The sequence below is a fragment of the Eulemur rufifrons genome, chromosome 3 (genome assembly GCF_041146395.1).
Source record: "Eulemur rufifrons isolate Redbay chromosome 3, OSU_ERuf_1, whole genome shotgun sequence".
NCBI lineage: Eukaryota > Metazoa > Chordata > Mammalia > Primates > Lemuridae > Eulemur > Eulemur rufifrons.
In genome coordinates, this window is record NC_090985.1 from 15,511,492 (window position 1) to 15,534,613 (window position 23,122).

The window sequence follows — 23,122 nt, forward strand, 5'->3', positions numbered from 1 at the left end:
TCTCAGCAGACGGTGCTGCCTTTGTTGCTTTTTCAAATCTCTGGGCTTCTGTTGTTTCCCCCTTCAGCCCTAGTCACTTCACACACACACACACACACACACACTCACACATACACACAGACACACAGGAATACTGTGCACATGCACAGGTGAACATACAAGCACACACTCACACAGTTACTCCATCAACCCATCCGATTATTTCTTCCAACAGAATCCTGTCATCTTCCCAGCTGCTCTCACCACTGCTGAGGCTTCAAAGCAATAGTTCAAAGACTTTAGCTTAAAAAAAATTTGCTGGAAACATTTGTTGAAAATCCAGAATTCTGAGCTCTACCCAAGGCAACCGTACTTTCTGTGGACCTGGGGCTGGAAGTTTGCAACTGTAAGAGATGACTTTGAGGTAGGTGGGTAGGTGGATAGGTGGTCCTGGATCACTCCTGCCTTCCCCCTGAGATGCGTTTTCTTCTCTCCTTGGGCTTCCAGGTGTGGGGCTCTGCTGGGTACTGGAAGGTGTCAGAGGTTGGTCTCTGACTGTCTGAGGTTTTGCTGTTTCTTAAAGAAGTAACCATTTTAAGGCACCGCTGAGTATAATTTCCATCAGTCATGTGCTCATGACAAATCATTAAAGCATGTCAACTAAGTGGAGCTGGTATTGTCGACTGCTTTTGGCCATCTAGCAACCTGCCCACCCAGGGCTGGGAAATCCATCACCCACACTCCTCTCCTACAGGATGCCCCCCACTGGCTTCACTGTGGGCAACACACGGTGTTTCTTTTCAGAACTTCTGTATCTCAAACTCTTCTCACACCCAACGGCCCAAATTGTGAATTTTATACTGTTCACCAGAGCCATTTGGCCACACATCAGGATCGAAGCTTATACCCACCGTACCTACCACTGCCCAGTTTGGGCATTTTCAACTACAAGCAACAAACAAACTGGATTCAAACAGGTTGTAAAATGTGGCCATTGATTACTTCCTATAACAGGGCGTCCAGGGTATTAGGTATTGATTTGCCAACTCAATGGTGTCTTCAGAGATTGTCCACAGTCCTTAACTTCCCTTCACCCTGGTCCCCTAGAGGTCCACGGATGGCTGCCAGCAGGCTGTGCAACCAAGTGGGCCGGAAAGTGGAATGTTCTTATACTGCAAGGGCAAGAATCCCGCTCACATGAGGAACTTCGGTACTTTTCTGATGGGGCTAAGGTAAGTCCTATGTTCACCCCTCATCTCCGAGGGGCTGCCACACGCTGGCTCCCCAGCCCACTTCCTGCCTCCCGCAGCTGTACCAGGGAGGGAGGAGGGACTAACAAAACCAGGGTGCCTTAGAAAGAAAGAAGGGAACTGGACGCTGGGTAGCTGGCACGAAGAGACACGGCAGCTCCTGTGACATGGACTCAACATGAACCTGGAACCAGACCCCCTCGGCTGGCGTTCAGTAAGGAGCTGGCGCATGCTCCGTGCAGCGCCTCCCTCCAGAAAGGAGGGATTCACCCCTGAGCTTCATGAGCAGATCCTGGCAAAGCCGGCCTCCCCCATCACCAGGACTTTCATCGGTCACAGGGGTTTTCAGGAGTTTTTCAAATGCTTTGCTCTAAGCACCTGATTAAACATTAATAAGAGGTCATGGTCATGGTCCAAGGGACCTCCTGACACAATCACTCTCCTCTATGCCCCAGGAACCCTCCTGTCACGAGGCCCTGTTTTCTCTCTTCCCCACCTCCCCGCTTGCCCCGTGGCTGTCTGAGAGCTGAGAGGGACGCCGACAACCCCGCCTTTGGTTCCTCATTGCCTTGGTGTGTAGGAGCATTTTCAGGATTTGGGGCGTTTGTGGCTCTAGTTTAGAGAGTTTTGCTTCCCCACAAAGCACTTACAACTGAGAAGGAACAGATACCTGGTCATGTGAAGGGATTTCTGCATTCAAGGCCACCTTTCCTGTAGGTTAGTATTATTGATCACCCACACTTCAGGGCCTGACAGGTAATCAATAGACCCTGTGACCCAGATATGTGACTTGGCCTGTGGGGGCTTTAAAAACAAGAAGTGAACATGGCAACTCTGGTTCACGCTTTTCATACACGAGAATTACATTTTTTTTTCCCCAGAGCTGCAAAGCTGTTTCTGCTCAAATTACCCCAGCCATCTTAGGAGCGCATAAGCAGAAGCTTCTTTTCATTTTTTTTTTCTACCAGATAGTTCTGCAACCAACTCCAAGCCATTAAGAGCAAGTGACAGGCCAAACTTTGGAAAAAAAAAAAACAAAAAAAAAAAAACTATGCTCCCAAAGAGCTATGATCCCAGACCACGTTCTTTAGGAGGAGCCATTAACCTTCCAGGTAAGAGATGTGGGAAATAATGATTCTGCAGTGGGGACAAGAGAACAGCAAGGGGGTGAGAACCTGCTGGGGAAAGAGGGTGGAATATAGAAGCCATTGATACTGCGACCTCCAGAAACAGAAGGATCATGACTGGTGATAGTGACATTGACCTTCAGGCTGTGAATTTAGTGGAATGCAGGTAGGAAGGAGTGTGAAAGACTCTCAAAGAGAAATACAAGACAAAACCCTATAAAACTATCATCTCCTCCAGAAAGCCAGCCCTGACACAACTCCACACCCTGTCTAGACTGGGAGCTACCTCCACAGTGCACCCGCACTTCCCTGGACATACCCATAAAATTTTGTGTGTGTGTATGTGTATACATATATATATAATGTATATGTATTATGTCTGTGTGTATGTATAGTGTGTGTATACATATTTATATATGTGTATATATATATCTCCTGCTAAAGCCCCAAGCCTGTGAGTTCACTGAGGTTAAAGGCAGAAATAATAACCAATTCACATCTAAATCCAAGTCCCAAACAAAACCCAGCACCTGACAGACTCTCAACAAAGCCTACCAAATGAGGGATTGAATGAATGAGTGAATCAGTGAATAAACTTATGAAAAAATGAATTTGTAAATGAGTAAGTGAATAAATGAATGAGTGAATTTATGAATGAGTGGATGAATGGAAACGTGGCATCCAACCAAACACAGAATATCAAGGTGCTAACATCCTCAAGGAAAGGGGCACCTTTCATCCCTTTCCTAGAAATCTGCAAAGGAGAATTTGGCGAGGCAAAATTTTAAAAAAATAGACATTTGCATCCAAAGTTGAGTTCAAATCATGGCTCCACTAGCAAAGTGAATTTAGGCAAGCTATTTAGCCTCTTTGCACCACAGTTTCATCATCTGAGAAATGGGAATAAAATGTGGCCCACTTTGTGCAGTTGCAGTATAATTACACATATGGTATACTCAGTGCCTAGTACACGTTTGGCACTCAATCAGTTGTAGTTAATATTCACCAAGCCCTGCAATGGAGTGGCATGGCCAAAGCTGGGGTATCTGTTTTCAAGCCAGGAAGTATTAGCCTCCCAAAATATGCCAAGGTCATTCTAAGCTATCAGACCACTAGGCCAAGTGGCCAAAGATGTTAGCCAACAACATCCCTCTTCCCAACTTTGAAAAAGATAATAAATTCTGACCTTCTAATAGACCATCAGTGAAAATTCCCTCAAAGAATGTGAATTGGTAAACCAAGAAAGGCAAAGACATTGCCTCTGTGCAAGTGAAGTTATAGTAATTATTAAGTTGCCAAAAATGCCAACACTATGTGTCATTCAGGGTATGCTAGGTTGTGCTGCAGTAACAAACAACTTCCATGTTACATGTCCTTGGCAGGTCAGCAAGGGGACTCTGCTCAGAAATCCAGGCTTACTGAACGGTTACCATCTCAAATGGTGCTGACCACCAGTGCCAGGGGGAACAAGAGCGCTGGAGAGTCTCATAATGGCAATTAAATGTTCAGTCTGTGGGTGACATGGTCCATGCACAATCATTGTCTTGAGCTGATCACGTGGCACCACCCAACCACGAGGGGGCCAGGAAGTGCAACCCCAGCATGTGACCTGAGTGGGAAGAGAAGGCAATGCTTGGTGAACAGCACTGATGGGCAGGGCACATCACAAGAGAAGGAGACATTCAGGAAGCTCCATCCAAACCAGTCCTGGGCAGTGGTGCCCACAAGAACGACTGGAAGGCAAAGGAATAACACACTATCCTAAGATCTGTTAATAACATCTCTAAGTGAAAAGGGGGTCATTGCAGAAGACAGCTTTGTTCTGCATTTAGCAAAGTGTGAGGGAGCTCAGAATTTCCTCACTGCTCTCTTTAAACGTCAACTATATTCATATTAATTAGGCATCTGCATCACATCACGGTACCGCCAGTGTTAGGCAAGAACAGGGCAGAACCACTCAAAATGGTGGATTCTTGCACAGGAGGGAGAAATGCTTCTTTCCCTGATTTAGAAGAGAGTTTAAAAATGCACAAAGAAGCAGAAAGTCCTCTGGGCACGTTACTCTGCCAGGTATGCTTGAGTTACTAGCAGCAGCTCTGCCAGGCTTACAGGGAGCTTAAGAAAGGACCTCATGTTCCAGGTCAAGATCGTTAGGGGGGTTTATTAGCACCTTGGTTTCAGACTCTATATGTAACCCATCCTCTGAGGCCTACATAAAATTAACTGGGGCCCCCATTCTTTGCCAGGTGGAAGGCTTAGTGCTCTCCAAGATATCTTTGGTCTCTTGGAACCTACATGCCCGTGGGCCCCTGTTGTGCTGCTTCCTTTCTCGCTGGCTCTCCATCGCACCTGCCAAGGGAAATACAAGCAAAGCACAAAGGTGGGAACAGCTGGTGTTTCTGTAACAGCACTGGGTATGGGGCTGCAAGGACAGGACATAGGAGTCTTGAAAGGACAGCTGGCTGGGGGCCTGTCAGAGGGTCATAGGTTCCACAGAAGGAAGCCAGAGAGGCTGCTGACAAGGCATCTGCACCCACTACTCTGCCCGCTAAGCTTCATCTAATGCCGGAAGTATCTCTGTTCCATTGAAAAGTCCAGTTGTTCAGAACTCACCCAGGAAGTTTGTATTTGTGTCGGTGAAGCATGCAGTCTTGAAGACCATAAACACAAGCCATGGCCTTGAGCAGTGGTCCCCAACCTTTTTGGCACCAGGGACCAGTTTCGTAGAAGACAATTTTTCCACTGACTGTGGGGGGGGGGGGGGATGCAGCAGAGCTAGGCCACGGACCTGTGTCAGTCTGCAACCCAGGGCTTGTGGACCACAGGCTTTGAGGGACCAGAGAGCAGCCTCACTGCAGGGGATCCCCAGAGTGAGACTTTTCTCCTTTCAAGGGAGAGAAAGTGCTTGTATCAGCCATGCCTTTTGTTTTCTCTATTCCAATGCTTTGACATTTAGGGCTTTGCTGACCCTGAAGGGACTGCCCCTGCCAGGAGTAGCTGATTCCTACAAATAGTCAACGACTTGGCCCCAGCCCTGAGCATGTTTTTCAGATGCAAACCGACCCAATCCAGAGCCCATGCCCCCACCTCCAGCCACCTCCATCACTGGGCTCTGGCCCTCCTGGGCCACCATCCACCCATCCCCCTCACCCCAGGGCCAGTAGCAGACAACCAGGCACAGCCCCTGTGCCCCAGAGCCTGCTGAAATTATTCACATTAGCCAACCCTGAGCCTGCCTACCCTGCCTCGCCCTGTCCTTCCTGCAGAAACCACACCAAAGGCTCTCACCCACCTTCCGCACCCCAACAACCAGGACCAAACCTGGCGCTTCCTCGCAGAGCAGTGCCTCCTGTTTGTGGGAAACTAATTATAGTAAGCCTCTTCTCGGTGACAAGTATTTCCATATCTGCATGTCTTACCACACATGATCAAAACTCACCCAGTGTATCCTTAAAACAGTGCCAAATGTGCAAACCTTGTCCATAGGCCCAGGGCGGTAGATGCCCGTGCCCACATGGGCCTGCGGCGTGGTGGCACAGCGTCCCCGTGTCAGTGCTAGGGGAGCAGGAGAGGCAGTCAGGAGCCGGGAGCCGGGGAGGACGCTGCCCTGTGGAAGCCCTGACTGTGTGTGAACCCCATGCCCTTTACACACATTATCTCTTCTATTGTCACGACTAACCTTGAACCCAGAGGAGGCTCAGGTGCAGTTAAAACCCCACGTCAATCAGCGGTAGAGCCAAGACTCAAACATGGGTTCTCTTCCCACCTCTTCAGGCTGCCTTCCCAATGGACACTTTAAAGCATCAAAAGAAGTGTCCCTTTTCTTTTGTGGGACCAGCGAGTACCATGCAGAAGGGGTGTCACTGCGAGGTGTCATCGTTGCTGTCAATCCCAGGGTCCATGTGCCCTCTGTGGTCCAGTTCTCCACCATCTCTCCCCAGCGACACCCAGTTACTGGGTCATCTCCAGTAGCCAATGGCCAGTAATAGTTTCCAATGTCCCCTCTTCTCGGGACATTAGCATTTTAGCAGCATTTCAAGTGCAGTGAGGGAGCCCACAGGGCCACGGAGCCTTCCAAACCCTTGCTGTGGCACAACACACGTTGGAGTGTTTTTAAAACTATGCAGCAAAACCACCACAGAGGTAAAAGGTAGATTGTTCCCAGCCCCAGCTGCTCCGTGGGGAGGACTTTATAGTGCAGTCCTGGCAGTAGGGACAGAGAAAATGGCATTTGGGAAGCGTGGGAACCGCCAGCATCACTCATGCCTAAAGTCAGCCTTCCTGCTAGAAGCCAGGAGGCTTATTAAGGTCTTTCAACCACAGCTGAGAGTGAAGTTTTTTTCAGAGCAAACATTGAAAAGAGAGCCGCCTCCTGACGTTACAAGCATTTGCACAGATCCCATGGTAGCAAAGAGAAACAGAAACAGCTTGAGCTGGGAGAAGTCACTTGAAAAAGGTTCTGATTTTAAATCTGCTTGCAGATGTGACACCCTGAGAAGGAACAAAATCACCTATGCTGTGCTCCTGCGTAATTACAAAGGCACGTTGGACAAGCACAAAATAAAGAGCATTCTATTCTTTTTAAAGGGTACAGGTACTGTATGTTTCAAAAATGTCAATGTCATGAGAGACAAGGAAATGCTGTGGAAATGTTCTAGATCAAGGGCCCTAAAGAGACATGACAACTAAATGCAGTATCTGCCCCTAAACTGAATCCTCTACTACGGCGGGGGAGGGGGCGGCGGGGGCGGAGAGGGGGAAGAAGCTATAAAGGACATTATTACATCAAGTGACAAAATTAGAATATGGGCAGTAGATGAGTTGAAAGTATTGTATCAATGCAAACTGACGATGTTGGTAGCTGCGCTATGATTCCATAAGAGGTAATCTCCATTCTTAGGAAATGCCCAGTGGAGTATGTAGCAGGAAGGGCCATGATACATGTAATTCACCCTCCAATGGCTCAGAAAAAAAATTACACACAGGCAAATCTGGATAAAAGGTACATGAGAGCTCCTTTTCCTATCTGCATTTTTGCACCTCTTATAAATTTAGAATTAATTCCAAATAAAAATCTGTTTTAAAATCTCATCTTTGACTAACTGCGGGCAGAGTTGGAGAATGTTCTTCCCTCAGAGCATCAGCTGGAGCAAACTGTGCTCGGGCACGGGTGGGAATCAGCCTGGGGCCTAGAAGATGATCCACTCCGATTTTCTCAAGTACCTCCTAGGTTCCAGAAGCTTCCCCAGGCCGTGGCACAGTGGGGAGCAAAACTGACAGTGCAGGAAGTTTACAGACAGGAGGAGGAGCGAGGGCAAACCAGAAGTCACACCAGTAAATGGATCATCACAAAATGTGAAAAGCTATAAGGGAGAAGTTTAAATGGATCTAAGGCAGTAAACGGGAACCTATGAGGAAGTAAAATCAGAAATCTAAATTAGAACGTGGCCAGGCGTGGTAGCTCAGGCCTGTAAGTCACTGGACTTTGGGAGGGTGAGGCTGGAGGATCACTTGAGCCCAGGAGTTAAGACCAGCCTAGGCAGCATAGCAAGACCCTATCTCTACAAAAAAAAAAAAAAAAAATTTAAAAATAGCTGTGCATGGTGGCGCATGCCTGTGGTCCCAGCTACTTGGGTGGCTGAGGCAGGAGGATCGCTTGAGCCCCAGAGTTGGAGGCTGCAGTGAGCTATGATCATGCCACTGCACTTTCAGCCTGGGTGACAGAGTGAGACCCTGTCTCAAACAATATTAAAAAAAGTAATAATAATAAAGCATGTTTCAGGAAAACTTAAGCAAAAGCTTTTGAAAAAGGTGCGAGAAACCAGGCATTTTGGGGGTGGTCTGGTGGGTTTTACTGATGCATGAGCCCCGGAGCACACAGCCAGGGAGGGGCAAGGACAGCTTCCAGCGGGTCAGGGCTTGAGCAATTAGGTGAGCAGAGCCCACTCACTGAGATGAGACCACCACCGGGAAGACCACCACCGGGAAACTTGCTTAGTGCCGGGGCACCATCCACATGGCTGTTTCTTGCACTTATACTTCATGCTCATTCACGTCCCCCACTCTGGTTCCTGCCGATGCATCCAGCTCTGGCCTCCCCTGGTCTGGCTGCCCTGTAGCTGTATCTTTAGAAGATGCCTGATTCTAAATCTGCAGCCCTCAGCAATGCCTAGCGGTGGCCTTTGCGGGGGAGGGGGAAGCTAGCCCTTTCTTTTAAATCTCCTAGGTGGAATCAAAGCTTTGCCCTTTGGGAGTCTGTGTGATTTCTTCAGGCAGCCCAGGGCCTGCAGAGACAGCTGATCTGGGGAGCAGGTGGAGCCTCCGGTGGAACAATTCAGATCACTGGGGCCCTGGGGCTCTTCTCTGTCCCTGAAGCCAGGGAGGAGACATGAATCTCAAGAAGGCCCCCAGCCAGAGCAGCCCCCTCAGCCAGGACACCACTACAGACCTGCAGGGCTTCTAGCTTGGAGGCAAGGAGGCCCTGGGTGAAGAAGGCCTGGTTTTGAACCCTGCCTCTGCCCTTCCTAGGCCTGCCTCAGCCTCCCTGTGCCTCCAGTTCCCGCCTGTAAACAGGGACACTATGATCCCTCCCTCCTAGGGGGTGGTGAGGACTAAATGAGTTTGTTCTCATTGTTGCCCTTGTGCTTATTACTATTATATTAGGGCCTCACCCTTCAAGGAGACCGCCCCCTTGGAAGAGGTGGATGCTAGACGTGACCCTGCTGCCGGGCAGCGTGGCGGAGCCCCCTGCAGTGAGTGTCTAGCAGACATTCAGCCTCTGAGGCTGTCCTGGGCTCCGACCCTGCCTCCACCCTGAACCCAGGTCCCACCCAATCCTGCCAACCCTCCTCTGCCCCCACAACGCCCACGGGCCCATCATTCTCATGCCCCGTCCTGATCTCCTCAAGCCCAGCAGATTGCTCCTTCTCTCTCGGGGCCTCCTGCAGGTTCCTTGCCAATCTCTGGTGTTTTTCCGTTTCCTCCCTGTCACGGCTGAATTGATGCTCAGACACACAAAAGAATGAGGGATGCAATCAGATTAGAGACTTCCCGTGAGAAGAAAATAGTCTGTCGCCACTGTTATGAGCAGCCCCTCCACCCTACTGATACTAGGACCTGTGACCGGAGCTCTGCCACCCCAGGGGGACTGGGGTTGGGGTGGGAGAAGCAAGCGGGGCGTGGAGAGGGAGATTGTAAAGTCCTAAAGGGCTTTCCAGTTACAGTCCGGCAGTCAGCGCTCCCTCCAGGAAAAGCCTCCTGGCTGCATATCATTTCCTGGACATCTCAGGGAAGCAAGCCTCAGCTCACAGTGGCACGCTATTACTGCACTCCGGGGACCCTAGGGGGACGCAGGAAGCAGGGAGGCGGGCGCCAGGAAAGTGCAACAGCGCCATCTAGTGGCCGTGCCAGGCGGCGGCGGAGATCCGCGCGCGGCGACCCGGGATCCTCCACCCAGTGGGACAACGTGGTCCCTCCGACCCGCGGTCACGGCCTTCGGAGTTTCTTAAATAACAGGTTAGCTCTCGCTGACACCTCAGTAAGAGCGTAGGCCACAACGCTTACAGGATTTTCATCCCCTCGGCTTGGGTGCTGCTGAGAGTCCTAAAGGGGACGCTGTAGCGGGATTCCCGGGACCCCGCGCCCCGCCCCTGGGGTCTCAAGCCTGGCTGCCTGGGCCACAGCCGGCCAGCTCCGGGCGCCTGTTTGCCGGGCTCGCGGGTCAGCAAAGCTGTCACAGAAAGGCCTCCTCCAAAGCGAGGGCGAGGCTGCGTTCGGGAAGACACCCGAACAGAACGCATCAGAGTCGCCCTGGGGGCTTCTTAATACAAGGATTCCTGCCTTCCCACCCCCGCCCCCACCCCCATTCTCGGATTCCTGCGAAGGTCTGGGGTGAGAGCCGAGGGTCTGCATTTCTATCGAGTCCTCTGTTGACGCCGACGTTGCTGGTCTGGGGCCCGCACTTTGAGACCCGCATCCAAGCCTAACAGTTTTTTATGCTGGACTGCTTCTTCCTAAATATTTGAAAAGTTCCCGCGGTCTACACTTGTCTTGCTCCCGCTACTTTGACCGAGTTCCAGGGCCTCAGTGTGCGACTCTTTCTAAGAGCCGGGGAGGCACTGGGGGGACAAGGGAGCGCGGATAAATAGAGCTGAACACCAGGGCTGTCCTTCTCACCTCCTCTCTCGGGCAGGCCGGATTCACCAGGAGTTAAGATCGGACCCAGCCCCAGGCCTGCAGAGGCCCTCGGTCCCACCTGCAGCACAGCCGGCCAGTGAGGTAGGGATGCTCACACTCAGGAGGCCAAGCTGTCCTGGCCCTCCCTGGCTGTGTGCTCCGGGGCTCATGCATCAGTAAAACCCATCAGACCACCCCAAAAATGCCTGGTTTCTCATGCCTTTTTCAGCTTTTGCTTAAGTTTTCCTGAAACACACTTTACTTTTTTTATATATATTTTTTGAGACAGGGTCTCACTCTGTCACCCAGACTGAAGTGCAGTGGCATGATCATAGCTCACTGCAGCCTCCAACTCTGAGGCTCAAGCGATCCTCCTGCCTCAGCCTCCCAAGTAGCTGGAACTATAGGTATGTGCACCACCATGCCCAGCTAATTTTTAATTTTTTCTTTTTTTTAGAGATAGGGTCTTGCTATGCTGCCCAGGCTGGTCTTGAACTCCTGGGCTCAAGCGATCCTCCCCATCACAAGGCCACTGGTCCCTGCCACCCAATACTTAGCCTCCCACCTGGCTGATGTTAGTCAAAGGAGGCCAAGCTTGCACATGAGCCCCAGGCAGCCACACCTACATCTGTGCCACTGTCATTCTGGCCAGCTGTTGCTCAGATGTCTGCTGGTGGCCTAACTCCATAGGAAGACAGGGCAGCTACCGACTCCAAGAGCAGGAAGGGCCTTAAAGAGCACTGGAAATGAGTCCCTTACTGTGCAGAGAAGGAAGCCAGCCGCACTTTCCACCTTATACCACCATCCCGCGCAGATCCATCTCACAATGAAAGCTAAATAAACATTTTTTCCTTAAAAAGAGGAAAAGAGAGAAAGACGCTTGAGCCCCTCTTAAGAATAAATCTCAGCTGTGTTATCTGTCTTGTCACATCACTGAAATTTGGGGTATGCTGCCGCCAACAGGTCCGTATTGACACAGACCGGCTCCGTTGGCATCGAGGCGACGGGCAGGCAGGGGCGAGCAGTCTGCGCTGCTCTCTGTTTCCTTCACTTGCAAAGAGCAGAGTTTCTAGCTGCAATTCAAGACGCCCTCTCTGGCCGGGCCTCCTTGGTTTGTGCAGGAAGGAGGGCGGGTGACCACCGCCTGGCGACAGCGACTTCAGGCTGCGGAGGTCGGCTCGCGCCCGGGCGGGCCTTGTTCTGTGCGAGGCTGCCACCGTGTGGCCGCCGCGAGGATGTCCCCGGGAAGCTGCCGGCCGCGCGTGCGCGTCTCACGGCCTGGCGCTCCCGGCTCTAGCACGCCTGTCCTCTGGTCGCAGTTTACTCCCGTCAGCCGGAATCGGAGCTCAAGATATCAATTAAACCCAGTTAGAGGACAATCAGGTTCTAACGTTGCCATCCGGCTCTGAGTCTTCTCCAGGGCACCTCCTGGGTGGTGCTCTGAGCCTCAACTGCAGCAGGCGATGATTTCTCCTCTAAGGCAGGAAGAACTTTCTTACCCGTCAGGGCAGTCCAAAGTCCAAAATGGGAAGCACACCCGACTTTGGGCCTGGTCTCTCCCAGATCATCTTACCAGGCCCTTCCCTGAGCCCTGCCCTCGTGCCAATTGGACGCGGTCCTCAGAGTTCCTGGAACCCTCTCTGTGCGGGACCGGAGCCCAGCACAGGGCAGGTGCCCTCAAATAGCAGCGGAAAGTCCTGCCTATCTGTCCCCTGGGAGCCTGCGACTTCTCAGCTCGCTCTCGTGCCACCAACTCAACCAAAGCTGAGACTGCCTGACGTGCAGACACCTAGAATTTGAGAGCTGAAGGGAACTGTTTCTCAGCCTCAGCACATTTCAGGCTGGATTATTCTGTTGGGGGGGGGGGGGTGCTGTACTCGCATAGTAGGATGCTTAGAGGCATCCCTGGCTTCCACCCACTAGATGCCAGGAGCACCCCTCACCCAACTGTGACAACCAAAAGTGTCTCCAGACACGGCCAAATTGGAGGGGAGGGGCAAGTTATCGAGCTGAGAACTTATGGTAATCTTGACAGGTGTACTAGTTTCCTATGGCTGCTGTAACAGATGGCCACAAATTTAGTGTCCTGAAACCACATGGATTTATTACTATACAGTCCTGCAGGTCAGGTCAGAAGTTCAAAACATGTCTCTTTGGGCTAAAATCAAGGTGACAGCTGGGCTGGCTCCTTCTGGAGGCTCCAGGGGAGAATGCACTTCTGTGCCTCCTCCAGCTCCCAGAGGCCACCTGCACTCCTTGGCTTGTGGCCCCTTCCTCCGTCTCCAAAGCCAGCAATGGCTGATTGAGTCTTTCTCATGCTGTCTCACGCTGACAATTCTGTAGTCACATCTCTCTCTGCCTTCCTCATAGAAGGACCCATGTGATCACACTGGAGCCCACCCAGTTAATCCGATATAACGTCCCCATCTCAAGATCCTTGACATATTCACATTTGCAACGTCCCTTTTACCACGTAAGGTAACAACATACTCACGGGTTCTGAGGATTCAGATGTGGCCATCTCGGGGCGGGGGGGCTGTTACTCATTCAGCCTGCCACAAAAAGATGCACCTGTAAATAGCTCCAGGACTGGGCAATGCGTGCAGATGAGTCACAAGGGCCAGGAAATGGTGGAGACACGCCCCCAGGAAAGAGACAGCAACTTCTGGATCCCGGGTGGCCCAAACAGCGCTCATCTGTAGGCTGATGTGAACCCTCGAGCTTGCCAGTTTACAGACCCCGACTACTCACCCTCTTCATTTTACCAATGAGGACCCTCAGGTTCCCAGAAGGGAAGCGGCTGTCCCAGATCCAGCTGGAGAAAAAAGCCAGGCTGGAACCAGACGCCAGGCTCTTCCCAGTCCTGGGACACGAGTCCACGTTCCCAACCCGCCCCCTAAGGAGACGTTTCTAACAGTGGGATTTCAAGCTATGCATCGGGCTCCCCCGTCTACACCCCACACCCTGCACAGGAGCCTGCCTGAGGAACTTGCTGTAAGGACAGCAGGGGACCGTGACTCTTCGGGGATTGGAAGGATAAGCAAGGGTCTGTCCCTCACTTAGGGGATGAAACCAGAGTTTGGCTCTGCACTAAGTGTGGGGCGGGGGTGTCAGTGAAGGAAACAGAAAGGAAATGCCCAGTTGCTGGCTTCGAAGTCTAAAAAGCCAGGCTCGCTTGGGTAGGGATGGCAGGGGAATGACAGACGCTCCCAAATGGATTGGGGGGCTCCAGAGTAGAAAGGAGGTGTGCCCCACTTCCAGCCCGGAGTTCTCAGAGTAGGAAAGGCCCCAAGGAGTGGTCTGAGCCCCAGAGCTTGAGAGAGGACTACATGGGGGTACAGAGTCAGCTTCCCGGTAAAACTACAACGTCCCCAGTGGGGAGCAGACAAATGATTTCCCATGTGGCCAGGAGCAGAGAGGACATAAGCTGAGAGAGGGAACCTGCTGGCCACAATGTCACTCCTGGCTGGGACCAGAGAAGCATCAGCAGGTGCCAGTGGAGCCACACAGTCAGAGTCCGGGCAGAAGGACACCAGCTCAGCTCTTGTTGCCAAAATGGTTGGGTGCCTGAGACCAGAGACCATGACAGGACAATCACACATGTCAGCTGGTGCCAATGTGGGCCAAGAGCAGATGTCCCCTCCTCACCAAGGCCCCTGACCTTGGAATTGATCCCAAGAAGAAAGTGCAAAGGACAATCCCATCTGGAGTGAGCTTAGATTGGAAGGCCCCTGGAATTGACTAGATAACGTTTTCCACCATCAGCCAGAAAGGGTACTCATGATATAAATGAAGCTCAGTTACAGGAAAATCAAGTCCTAATTTGGCATGCCTGAGTGTGAACAGTGCAAAGTCGAAACTAAGTATGATAATATGGATGTGTGTAGCACTTTTATAGATGGAAGAGTGCTGTCCTGGAAGTCACGGGTGGAGCCCTCGTGGGCACCTGCTGGGGCTGCTGTTTCCTTCCCATGGATGGCAGCCCAGGCCTGTGGGGCTCAGAGCTGTGCAGTGATGGCCCTGCAGTACCTGCAAAAAAGATGCAGGGCTACATCTTCGGACTCAGTACACTGTGTGTCCCCTGCCAAGCAAGCCCGATAGGAAAGATGTGGAATGGAGCCCTTTCCCAGGGCCACCTCGTGACCCATCACCAAGGGCTGACGGCTTCTGATGCACCCAGGACCAGGGAGAGAGGCAGGGGTTGGCACACACATGATCCAGGTTTGGCAGGGGAGGGAACACAGCCCCCCAGTCAGCTTGGGCTTCCCGCAGGCCAGGCACCAACCCCCAAGCTGCTGGATCTCCAGAAACAACCTCTCCGGCCCAGGCTCTGGTCCACAGCAAAGGTGGGTGGGATAAAAATCAGCACATACATCGTGAAATGTTTTCTTCTGCTCAAATGATGTCTGAAGTGCTCATCAGGAGGGAGCAGGTTAGCGTCTTTCTAGGAAATGGCCAGAAATCTCTGATAGGGAGAGGTCGAGGGAGAAAGGCGGAGCTCCTGAGTTCGGTGTCTGACATCAAACACCCATGACTTTTCCCCTTAGGACTGCTTTTGCTGAATCCCATAGATTTGGATAGCTTGTGTCCCCTTTGTCATTCAGGTCAAGGAATCTTTTGATTTCCATCTTAATTTCATTACGGACCCAATAATCATTCAGCAGCAGGTTGTGTAATTTTCATGACTTTGTGTAGATTTGAGTGTTTCTCTTGGAACTGACTTCTAGTTTTAGTCCACTGTGGTCTGAGAAGATACGTGGTATGATTTCTATTTCTTTTTAATTTGTTAAGATGTTTTGTGGCCTAAGATATGATCAATCTTACTTCCAGAGTTCTTGCACTGATTCCTTCTTATCCGGGGCAGCTGTCGCTTCTTGTTTTGGAATTTACTTTTGTTTAGATGGGGCTTCCCCCCACCTCACTCATAAGGGTGTATCTGTAGCACATGTTGGATAAGAACCTTTGGCTTTCCTTGTGGGTGCTTTGATGGGGGTCTAGGTTCTGGATGGATACCTTGGTTGTAGATATCCTTAGTGTGGTGGTTTTCTCAGTTGCTAGTTGTTTGTAGGCTGTAGCGGTGGTGAGCTGTGTGTGTGGGCAGATTCCCTGTCTCTTCTTGATGAGGGAGGATGGAGGTCTTTGGAATCCTTTCTCTTTCCCCAGCCCTGTGGTCATCTTAATGACATTAATAAAAATTGGGATGTCAGGTCACTGACACTTGCTGCCACAGCCATCGTCAGCCCCAGGAAGGCTGGGGACATGGGAGGGACCCCACAGGGACTCCAGGTACTTTCCCAGGAGGGCTCTCCCAGTAACTCATTCAGCCCCCAGAGGCATCTTGGGGAGGAAGTGAAAGCTGCTGGAAAGCGTGAAACAATGTTTCTAAAGCTTCCTAAACCATCAGCTGACGTTTTATGGAACTTCGTTTTCTAAGGCAGAAACAGTAAGAACTATTTTGTTCATTTTCAAAATATAGCATTATAGTACTGGATATCTTTTTCTAACATCACATCTACCTGCCCCCACCCCATACCCAAAACATTCTCAAGTGCCATTTCTGAGGCTGTGGTTCAGGGCAGCTGTGTGGACAGCAGAGCTCAACCAGAAAGGTACACGACTCTATCTGAGTGTGCTCCTTGCAGTATTTCTTTATGTAGCTTACACGAATTATAACATTTACGGGTACACAGCAGTTGTGTATATTTATAGGGCACAGGTAATGTTTGGATACAGACATACAATGTGAATTAATCAAATCAGGGTAATTGGGGTATCCATCACCTCAGGCATTTATCATTTCTTTGTGTTAGGAATATTCCAATTCCGCTCTTTTAGTTATTTTAAAGTATACCCTAACTTATTGTTGATCATAGTCACTTTGTTGTGCTATCAAATATTGTTCATTCTATCTATCTAATGATATTTTTGCATCCATTAACCATCCCCACTTTACCCCCCACTCCCTGCTACCCTTCCCAGCCTCTGGTAACCATCATCCTATTCTCTGTCTCCATGAGATCAATTGTTTTAATATTTAGGCCGGGCGCGGTGGCTCACGCCTGTAATCCTAGCACTCTGGGAGGCCGAGGTGGGCGGATCGTTTGAGCTCAGGAGTTCGAGACCAGCCTGAGCAAGAGCGAGACCCCACCTCTACTAAAAAAATAGAAAGAAATTATACGGACAGCTAAAAATATATATAGAAAAAAAAAAATTAACCGGGCATGGTGGCGCATGCCTGTAGTCCCAGCTACTCGGGAGGCTGAGACAGGAGGATCGCTTGAGCTCAGGAGTTTGAGGTTGCTGTGAGCTAGGCTGACGCCACGGCACTCACTCTAGCCTGGGCAACAGAGTGAGACTCTGTCTCAAAAAAAAAAAAAAAAAAAAAAAAAAAAAAAAATATTTAGCTCCCACATATGAGTGAGAACATGTGAGATTTGTCTTTCTGTGCTTGGCTTCTTTCACTTCACATAACGTTCTCCAGTTCCATCCATGTTGTTGCAAGTGGAAGGATTTTATTCTTTCTTGTGTCTATGTAATACTGCACTGTGTACATGTCCCACAATTTCTTTATCCATTCATCTATTGATGCACATTTAGGTTGATTCCAAATCTTGGCTATTGTGAACAGTACTGCAATAAACATGGGAGTGCAGATATTTTTTCAATATACTTATTTCCCTTCTTTTGGATACATACCTAGCAGTGGGATTGCTAGGTCATATGGTGGTTCTATTTTTAGTTTTTTTAGGAATCTCCATACAGTTCTCCAAAGTGGTTGGACCAATTTACATTCCCACAAACAGTGCACGAGGATTCCCGTTTCTCCACATCCTCGCCAGCATTTGTTATTGCCTGTCTTTTTGATAAAAGCCATTTTAACTGGGGTGAAATGATATCTCATTACAGTTTTGATTTGCACTTCTCTGATGACTAATGATATCGAGCACTTTTTCATATATCTGTTCGCCATTTGTATTCAGACACCTAACGTTAAAACTTCCAGCTGCTGATCATTCTCTCCCTAAAGAGACAACTGAATCAAATGCAAAGATTTTAGATTGCTTCCTGCACAAGATGGGGATTTTAAAAATTGTCTCACAATCAGTCGGCCCCCTGAGGTTTCTGCAAGTAGCCAACCTGTTGAATTTATTCCTTCTTCATCCTGAAGGGTTTGTTCTCTAAGACTTCCTGGAACAAAATGTTCCAGGATACCCTTAAAACCCTGAAAACCCTGAAAACCCACTTCCTGAAAGAAAACCTGTTTTCTGGTGCATAGCAGTGAGTGTCCATCACCACTGCCAGACCACGAGTCCACATGCAAACTTCCAGATGACTATGGGCTCCTGTGCTGTTCACCCTGCCTGAGCCATTCGTGAGTGTGGGGCAGAGCAGCTCTTAGGGCCAATGTGCCTCTTGCAGGGCATGGGCCTCTGATTGCTGCCTGCAAAGGACATGGGATCCAGGGACCGCCTTCCTCTAAGTAATGACTTCTTTGTGGATTTTCTATATTCATTTTAGAGTCAAATATCTTTCTCCCCAATAACTCCCTTTAGATGGGAATGAAAGGACATGCATTTAGAAAACACAATCATTGCTACTGCAACACTGAAAGCTCAAGCAACCAGAAAGAAAATAGATTAGACTTTGTCAAAATTAAAAACATGTATGTTTCAAATGACACCAAGAAAGTGAAAAGACAACCCACAGAATGGGAGAGAGTATTTGCAAATCCTATCTCCAATAATGGATTCATATCCACAATAGAATACAAATGGTTGACAAGAACATGAAAAGATGTCCAACATCACTTTGTCATTAGGGAAATGCAAGTCAACACCACAATGAGACACCCACTAGGTTGGGTATAGCAAACAGACGGACAGTGACAGGTATTAGGTGGGATGGGGCAGCAATTGGAAACCTCATACGTGGCTGGGGGGAATGTAATATGGTACAGCCACTTTGAAAAATAATTTGTCAGTCCCTCACAATGTTAAACACAGAGTTACCATATGACCCAGAAATTCCACTGCTGGGTATATACCCAAGAAAACTGAAAATATATGTACACACAAAAACTTATGTATGTATATGTATATATTCATAACAGCATTACGGATAACTACCAAACACTGGAATCAATCCAAAAGTATATCAACTGATGAAAGCCTAAATAAAATGCTGTACATCCATCCCATGGAATATTATTCAGCAATAAAAAGGAAAGAAAGACTGATGATACATGCTGCAACGTGGATGGACCTCAGTATGTGGAGTGAAAGAAGCCAGGTGCAGGGACCCCTGTTGTATGATCCCACCTATGTGACATGGCCAGCAGAGGCAGGGCTGTGGAGGGAGACTGCAATTAGTGGCTGCTGAGGGTAGGGTGGGGGCTGCTAATGGGTACAGGGTTTCTTTCGCGGGTACTGATGGTGGTGGCGATTGCACAACTCTGTAAATATACTAAAAATCAATAAATTATGGACTTCAAATGAGTGAACTTTATGGTTGGTAAATTATACCTCAATAGAGGTGTTAAAAAACAAGAGGCAGAAACATAGACAAACTGAATAATAAACAAAAATGATTTAATAAAAACAGCAACACATGCAAACGCAAGCATCACGGACAGTCCCTAACCACACTGCATGGAAGGGGCCCCTTGCACACAGCTCGGAGCCGACACAGACTACGCCGCGCTGGGAAGGGCGTGCCCAGAACTCCAGCGTATCTCCTAACCCTGTGAGGTCAGTTAATATGTTCTTAAATGAAGCCCTCAACACATCAGTTTTTCTTTCTTGAAAAGCTTCTTTTATTGAATAGTAACTTCATCAAACCCCTGAGACACTTTTGCATGTAAACACAAGACACCAACCATTCACCTCAAAGAGCACAATGTTCACAGCACATACGTCACACGGTAAAGGTTACGTCTGACAAGCACAGACAACACCCTCTCTCGGCTGCAGACCTGACTTCACTTTTATGGTCTGTGCCTCCTTCGCAGACAGCCCATGTGTAAGGGGCACGGAGGGCTTCATAGTATCTCTGCATGGAGTTCTAAACTCTATTTCTATTTGATTGAAACGTTCCCTCTTTGTAATGGGAGTAAGAGAGATAAAAACTCCAATAGAACATTCCAGAAGAAACACCTACCGAGAGAACAGACTTTCCTGGAAGCCAATAACCACACCTCACTTATATCCCCAGTGCCTGGCATAGAGCTTGTCCCTGAGAAAGCATGCTGAATCTTTGTGTCCAACAGGATGGATGGCGGGATAGATAGGTGGATGGATGGATGGAGGACAGATAGATGGATGGACAGATGGACAGATAGACAGACGGACAGATAGATGGATGAACAGACAGATGGACAGATGGATGGGTGGATGGATGGATGGACGGATGAGTATATGGATGGATATGTGGATAGAAGATAGATGGATAGATGAACAGATGTATGGATGGATAGGTGGATGGATGGATGGATAGACGGAGAGATGGATGGAGAGAGAGATGGGGAGATAAATGGAAGGAAGAAAGGTGAGGCAGGGAGGGAGGGCAGATGAATGGATGGATGATGGATGGATGGAGTATGAATCACTGGGGAGATATATAGATTGAGAGGTAAATAGTTGGGGAGATGAGTGGAAGAAAGTAAAGAGGGAGGGAGGGGAGATGGATGGATGGAGTATGGATAAACAGATGGACAGACAGCTGGGTGCATGGATTAATAAGTAACAGAGGTCCTGCCGCATGTGTCCTCTGACTACACAGGGGAACAGCAGGTGTATTCCCAGAATTTGGGGCTTCTGGTGTCTACTCACCACCCCGAGGCTCTAGGCCCCAGGCCACAGGAATGGCTTTATTACATCCCTAAAAAGGTAAAAGTCTAATCCTTTGACAACCTCTCCAAAATCCAGCCTCAAAAGAATAGAAGGGAGATGTGACCCCCCCAGTCCTGAGATGACCCCCACCCTCCAGTCCCCACAGCTACTGAGGGACAGCCCTACGCTGGCACTGGGAACACAAGGGGCAGCCAGACAGGCCCAGAGCCGACCCCGCAGCTGGAGTACGACAAGGGCAGTCAGCTGGGCCCACAGTAACAGGCCCTGCCTTCTCCAAAGTCGGTGACAAGCCATAGAGGGGATTGAAGTGTCTGTGCTGATGTGATCAGATTTGTATCTGCCCCAAACCAGGGGCTGGAACGTGTGCTGTCTGCTTCAAGAGGGCCTGACCAGCTTTCTCTGGGAAAAATCCTACTGCACGTCGGCGAGGCTGGGCCCCAGTGCAGAGAAAGCACCGCCCCAGCTCTGGGGCCCCACGGAGCAGCCTGGACTTGTGCCTCACCCTTGTGGAGAGCAGGCAGCCTGGGGTGGGGTCCCCAGCTGGGCTCTGTGTCCCCAGAGCGGCTGAGCACATGCCGCCAAGCAGCCCTTCACGGGTGTTTGAGAAGGGGGAAGCCAATGTCACATCTGAGCCAGGCTGCCATTTTCAGTTACTTTTACCACCACACACCTTTCTGTTTGAGGCCACCAATATGCTAGAAGGGCCATCAGCCCAAATTATCTGAATTAGGTGACGGCTGAAGCCGGCTGGAGCCAGCTCTGAGCTCAAGGCCTGCAGTGGGTACCAGTGAGCCCCGGCCCCTGCCTTCAGGCAGCTTCTGAGGGCTGAAGCTTCCCTGGAAAAGGAATGTGTCTCCCTGGAAACCTCTTTGGTGTCTGTGTTCACACAGTAACGCCAGGGCTGGCATGCACGAACCTAAACAGGGTTTCCGCAGCCTGGATCAGACGGGCATGCCCCTCCCTGAGCTTGTTACACTTGTATAAGGAAAGAGGTATATTCAGGAAAACATTCCCGCGGTTCCGGTACAGTTGCACCAATTCTTTCTAGGGAACAGAAACTCTACCAGGCTTTGAATGAGTTTCTGAAACCTTTTGGAACTGCCAAGAAGCAACTTGAGAAAATAACTCCTCAATCCTATGTAGCGTTTCAAGCTTAACATAGAACATTCTCAGGCATTCTAGAACCTGAGCCCACATAACAGGCCTGAGGTAGGTGGAGCCAATGTGGTCACTGTCTCCTCAAAGATTACAAGGAAGGCACAGCAAGGACAGGAGGCCAGCTCCTGGCCACACACCAGTGCCGGGAACCCAGCCCGGCCTAGATGGGTGTCTGGAGGAGTCAGGAACTGGGCCGTGGGAGCTTCTGCCGTGGCTCCCCCGCCAGCCCCGCCACGGCCGCTGTCCTCTTGGCTTCCTGAGCCTCCAGCTCAGTCCCACAGGGTCTCTCCAGCAGCCCAGCTTCCTCCTCTTTCACTCCACGATCTCCATCATTCTTTGTGCTTTCCAGTTCTTCTCCACGGGTCCTCTCCTAAAGTCAGAAAAGAATTCACAAGGCATTCCAATTGAGCACTGCATCCCAGACCATCGGGGCTGGAATTCAGGGCCTGCAGGTGTCCTGGCTGGCTTGTCCATGCTGAGATTCAGAACAGATAAGCCGGGTTCAAACGCCCCTGGCCAGCCACATGGAAGCCATGTTTTGAACATAAGAGGGCGTATTTACTGAACAGAACTGAAGGACAGCTCAGCTTGGGGAGACTAGAGGAAGAACAGGGCACAGAAGCACTAGTTTAAAAGTTGGGTGCTCTGTGCTCTAGTGTGCAGACTTCCCCAGATACACACCCATGGCGTTACAAGACACCAGACACCTCTGCTGCCTCTAAAAAGCCTTCAAAGCTTAAAAGTAAAGTCAGGGGTCAGCGGAAGAGGCCGAGGGCAATACTGTCTGTTCAGTGCCTGGTCGGGTCTTAAGTTAGCCCATCTTTCCATGGCGACCCAAAGAAAATGAAAGCTCTCGTCTGCCAGATGGCTGATATCAGACAGGAAGCAGCTTTCTAAAATGATCCAGCACTTACTGGGCTATTTTATGCCTTTGATGTTAAATCTTCTATCCCAGAACAATTTATTTTCCAAAATAAGCAGTATTCCCCCACGATGCACAATTGTAAGTTTTAGAATTTAAAATAATTATCAGATCTTTAGGGATTCACAAGCAAAGACCCTTCTGTACCAGAGGATTCTCACAATTACTCTGTGTGGACAAGCGCCCAGCTTGGCTTCAGGAAAACTTAAAATCTTATGAAGGACTGAATGACAACAAGCTACCAAGAAATATTCAGTAACCCTTCTTCCCCAGGACCCTACTGTACAATCACTCTGGATTATACGGAAACCTAATACCATATGCATTTTCTTGCAATTTCAAGGGCTTGCAAGGTGAGGGAGGGAAAAAAGACAAATTAGTCTTGCTTTTGTTCTGCTTGGAAGACACTGGTCCATGGCAGAATTTGAAATTCAGATTTTTCAATATTTCCTTAACGATGCATGGTTACAGCCAATTCCCATGTGTTCCCTGTTTCGTTTTGGTTTCATTAGAGTTTGTCTAGCTTAGAGAAGAGAACCATGAAAAGTCTAATTACAAAGGCTTCTCCTCACATCACCCCTTCTCCCTGCACTGCCCAGATATTCCCAGTGTAAACCAACAGCCCATTACCACGCAGAAATCCACAGCTGAGTTGGCCAGGAG

At 49.6% G+C, this 23,122-nt stretch overlaps 1 protein-coding gene across 1 annotated transcript in view; it reads right to left on the reverse strand.

The window, feature by feature from the left end:
• Window positions 1–19,214: 19,214 nt before the first annotated feature.
• Window positions 19,215–23,122, reverse strand: part of LOC138381950 (protein FAM169B-like) — a 75,222-nt gene continuing 71,314 nt past the window's right edge. The window contains exon 8 of the mRNA XM_069466646.1: window positions 19,215–21,907. Within this exon, the coding sequence (XP_069322747.1) occupies window positions 21,719–21,907 (189 nt within the window). The 3' untranslated portion in view covers window positions 19,215–21,718. The remainder of the gene's footprint in view (window positions 21,908–23,122) is intronic.